Source organism: Naegleria gruberi (assembly GCF_000004985.1).
Source record: "Naegleria gruberi genomic scaffold NAEGRscaffold_369, whole genome shotgun sequence".
Classification (NCBI taxonomy): Eukaryota; Heterolobosea; class Eutetramitea; order Acrasida; family Naegleriidae; genus Naegleria; species Naegleria gruberi.
Genome location: NW_003163049.1, coordinates 6,191 through 7,631, shown reverse-complemented (window position 1 = coordinate 7,631; position 1,441 = coordinate 6,191). Strand labels below are relative to the sequence as shown.

Genomic DNA, 1,441 nt, shown 5'->3' with positions numbered 1-1,441 from the left:
AATTTCCTCAATAAATTTTGTCGCCTCATTATTTTTAAATCTCGGAAATAAGCAGTTTTAAAAAAAAAGCCTCAATATCGTGTGTTGTCTTTAGTATATATATGATTGTATTACTACACTACTATTGAGAAAGAATAGAGTTTTAAAAATTACAACTTCCGTGAATCATTTGCTTATTTGAAAATGAGAAAAACAAAACATCAAGGACCAATGTTTGAAGAATTATCAGATGATGATGAATATGGTGATCATATGAGTAGTAGCAATGGTAGTAGTGTAAGATACGAAGATCCAGATGATCGTAAGTATCACTACTAGTTTACATTCCATTATTAAGAATACCACAACAAACAATCATAGATATTAATAATTATAGACATTATCATTCTTCATCTTCCAATTCAACAAGAAGTAGAACAACTTCAAATAGTAATAATTCAAATAATTCAAATACTAATTCTAATAATAATGATAGAAGAAGAAGAAGTGAAGATCCATTTAATATGATGAAGATGTCAAATTCATTCTTTGATAATGATCCATTCTTTTCAAATTCACCATTTGACATGATGTCATCAATGAAAAGAAGTGAACAATTATTTAAAAGAATGGATGAAGACTTTAATTCTCATTTCAATAATATTAACAATCATTCAAATTTTGATAATGCTAATTCATATTATTCATCATCTTTTTCAAGTATTTCAAGTAATAGAGATGGATCTAAAATAAGTAAAAGAAAAGAAATAATTAAAGATTCAAGAACAGGTACAGAGAAGGTATCAATTACAAAACAAGTTGGTGATAAAAAGAGTCTATTAGAAAAAACAAGAGATAAACAAGGTAAAGAACATGTATTTAAGAAACTTGAAAATGTTTCAACTGATCAAGATTTTGATAAAGAATGGAAACAATATTCAAAACAATTACCTAAATTTAAATCATCCTCTTCATCATCTTTAACACATGATACATGTAATAATACTACTACTAGTAATAATAATAATAATAGAATTAGAGGAGCATTGAGTTATGAAAAGAGAAAATAAATTTGTTTTTTGATTTCAGTTTTTTTAAAATTAGATTAAAAAAAAAATGTCAATCAAAAAGCTATTAAATAATAATATCAATAATATTATTAGGAAATCATTTAATGATCTTCATATTCATAATAATTGTAATGATATTTTAAAGTATACTTATTTAATTGTACAAAATAAATCATCAATCCGATCATTTTCAACAAGAATAATCAATTATCAACAATATGAACAACAATTTAATAATCAACAACAACATGAACAACAACAACCATTAAAACCTAAAAAGAAGAGATTATTTTTTAAATTTATAATAGTATTAATAATATTATATTATTTATATAAATATCAATCAAATAAAGCAAAACAAGAATTTATTACAAAACAATTAAATATATTAA

The 1,441-nt window shown here is 23.1% G+C and overlaps 1 protein-coding gene across 1 annotated transcript; it reads left to right on the top strand.

The window, feature by feature from the left end:
• Positions 1-183: 183 nt before the first annotated feature.
• On the top strand, positions 184-1,049 carry NAEGRDRAFT_76749 (uncharacterized protein; the record flags this gene model as incomplete). Its single annotated transcript, XM_002668294.1, has 2 exons — positions 184-301; positions 361-1,049. 2 exons carry the CDS (start codon positions 184-186, stop codon positions 1,047-1,049), a joined length of 807 nt encoding a protein of 268 aa, XP_002668340.1.
• Positions 1,050-1,441: the final 392 nt, after the last annotated feature.